This window comes from Trachymyrmex septentrionalis, unplaced genomic scaffold, assembly GCF_001594115.1.
Source record: "Trachymyrmex septentrionalis isolate Tsep2-gDNA-1 unplaced genomic scaffold, Tsep1.0 scaffold40, whole genome shotgun sequence".
NCBI classification, from domain to species: Eukaryota; Metazoa; Arthropoda; class Insecta; order Hymenoptera; family Formicidae; genus Trachymyrmex; species Trachymyrmex septentrionalis.
Genome location: NW_017305569.1, coordinates 4,867,687 through 4,869,635, shown reverse-complemented (window position 1 = coordinate 4,869,635; position 1,949 = coordinate 4,867,687). Strand labels below are relative to the sequence as shown.

At 23.2% G+C, this 1,949-nt stretch overlaps 1 protein-coding gene across 3 annotated transcripts in view; it reads left to right on the top strand.

Moving 5' to 3' along the window:
- Positions 1 to 1,949, top strand: part of LOC108751145 (bumetanide-sensitive sodium-(potassium)-chloride cotransporter) — a 17,312-nt gene that overhangs the window by 5,362 nt on the left and 10,001 nt on the right. For all 3 annotated transcript variants that reach the window (XR_001939469.1, XM_018491191.1, XM_018491192.1), the window contains exon 3: positions 419 to 479. Coding sequence is in view for 2 of the 3 variants with exons in the window: in XM_018491191.1 (XP_018346693.1) it covers positions 419 to 479 (61 nt within the window). In the remaining variant the exon portion in view is untranslated. The remainder of the gene's footprint in view (positions 1 to 418; positions 480 to 1,949) is intronic.

The window sequence follows — 1,949 nt, the reverse complement described above, 5'->3', positions numbered from 1 at the left end:
TATATATATATATATATATATATATATATATACACTGTTTTTTATTGTGTTATAAAATAAATTTTATACAATAAAACATATATTATATAATATATAATATACGTTACATTTTTTAAAATTTATTTAAAAAGAAAAAGCTTTTAGAGTTGTTCCAAAATTTGTTATAAAATTTATTATATTTCAATCTATCTTCCCTTTCATATCGATACGTTAACGTAGACTTCTTCATGTTTCATTTAGGCAATATTGGAAAATCATTAAGCTTTTTTCGCATACACGTCCTTGATATAAAAAATTAATAATGTTTTTCGTACATTTTTTTAATCCGGAAAGGATTTATTTGATTTGATCAATCCGGCCAACCGGAAAAATAATAGTTTTATAGTTACTATATCATCAGTTTTTCTTTTTTCTATAGATTAAGCCGTCGCGCGAAAAGACCATCTCTGAGCACTCTACATGAAGGAAATCTCATAAAGGTAAGGAAACTTATATACATTTATACTTTGTCGCAGATATACGATAGTATCAAACTTGAGATTAATTAAAAATCCGAGAGAAGATATTAATAAAATATAATATATTCTCGAATACAAAATATAGATAGTTAATTAGATATTAAATGAAATTAAAACTGAAACAATAATAGAAAGTAAAATTGGAAAACTTTTTAATATGCCTGTGTACTATCTGTTATGCAATTTGTTTAATTAATTTAAAAATCGACTTTGATTTTATGAAAAATTTAATTTAATTTTTCACCCACGTATATACGTACATATGTAAACAGATATTTAGTGATTGTAAATTATATGTAAAATGCTTATCAAATTTGATATGTTTTTTACGAACTCTGATAAATAAACTGTTAGGAATCTATTTTTCTCATATATCCTGTTTGATATGGTTACCTGTTATGTTATATTGAATTTTTATCAATAATATTGAATTTCTGTATATGTGTGTCAATGTCCTATTACGCTATTCTATTACGTGTCTCTCATTTTTTGCAATATTTATTTGAAATGTTATATCTATAATATAAAATATTGTATATATTTTTTTAAATAATAATGTTCTTGATTCAGTAAGTGTAATTAATTATTATTAAAAATATGTTAATTTTGATAATAATATGTATACGTGTGTGTGTGTGTGTTTGTGTAATATATTTAAATCTTTTGACAATAAAATATATTAGATTTTTTTAGCGATAAAATTGCTACTGCAAAGCAGTAGCGACTGGCATAAAGCAAAGTTATTAGATAAATCTAGTTATGACTAGACATACATATCGATAAATACTCGAAGACTTTATAGACTGTTATCATGGCAATGTTTATTAAAGAACGCAGGTATCTCAATTTTTATAAACTCAATATTATTGCTCAGTTAAATATAGTTTATCAGTCGAAGAAACTTAAATAATTATTGATTTTTCTTGATTTGAAGAACGTGTTCAGAATTTTGCTACACTTTTAGAACGTCCGTTTTTAATAATTATTAAATAAGCATTATACATAAAAAATATGTGTTGTCTTTTAAAAAATACATAAAATTTATTTTGCTTAGTTATTATATATTTATACTTATCAGATTATTTTATAAAATCATATAAATGTTCAATATAATTACTTCAAATTTTTATTCGAAATAGTACAAAGTATTAAAATACAATATTTTAGTCGAGATTAAATAAGATTATTTATAAAACGATGATTTCTAAAAAAAATATATATTACATAAAAAAATATCTATATTAGAATATACCACAAATATTTGATATTTTCGTGAGTGACGAAAAAATCGCCTCACATTGTGATTCCTCTTTCCTATTTCAAAGACGATCGAAGTCGTAAAGGTAACAAAACTAGGCAAGGGGAAACTAGTTTATTAAGTTTACACAGCAGTAAACATCCGTTCATCAAGATTAGAAGAAGTACTATGTG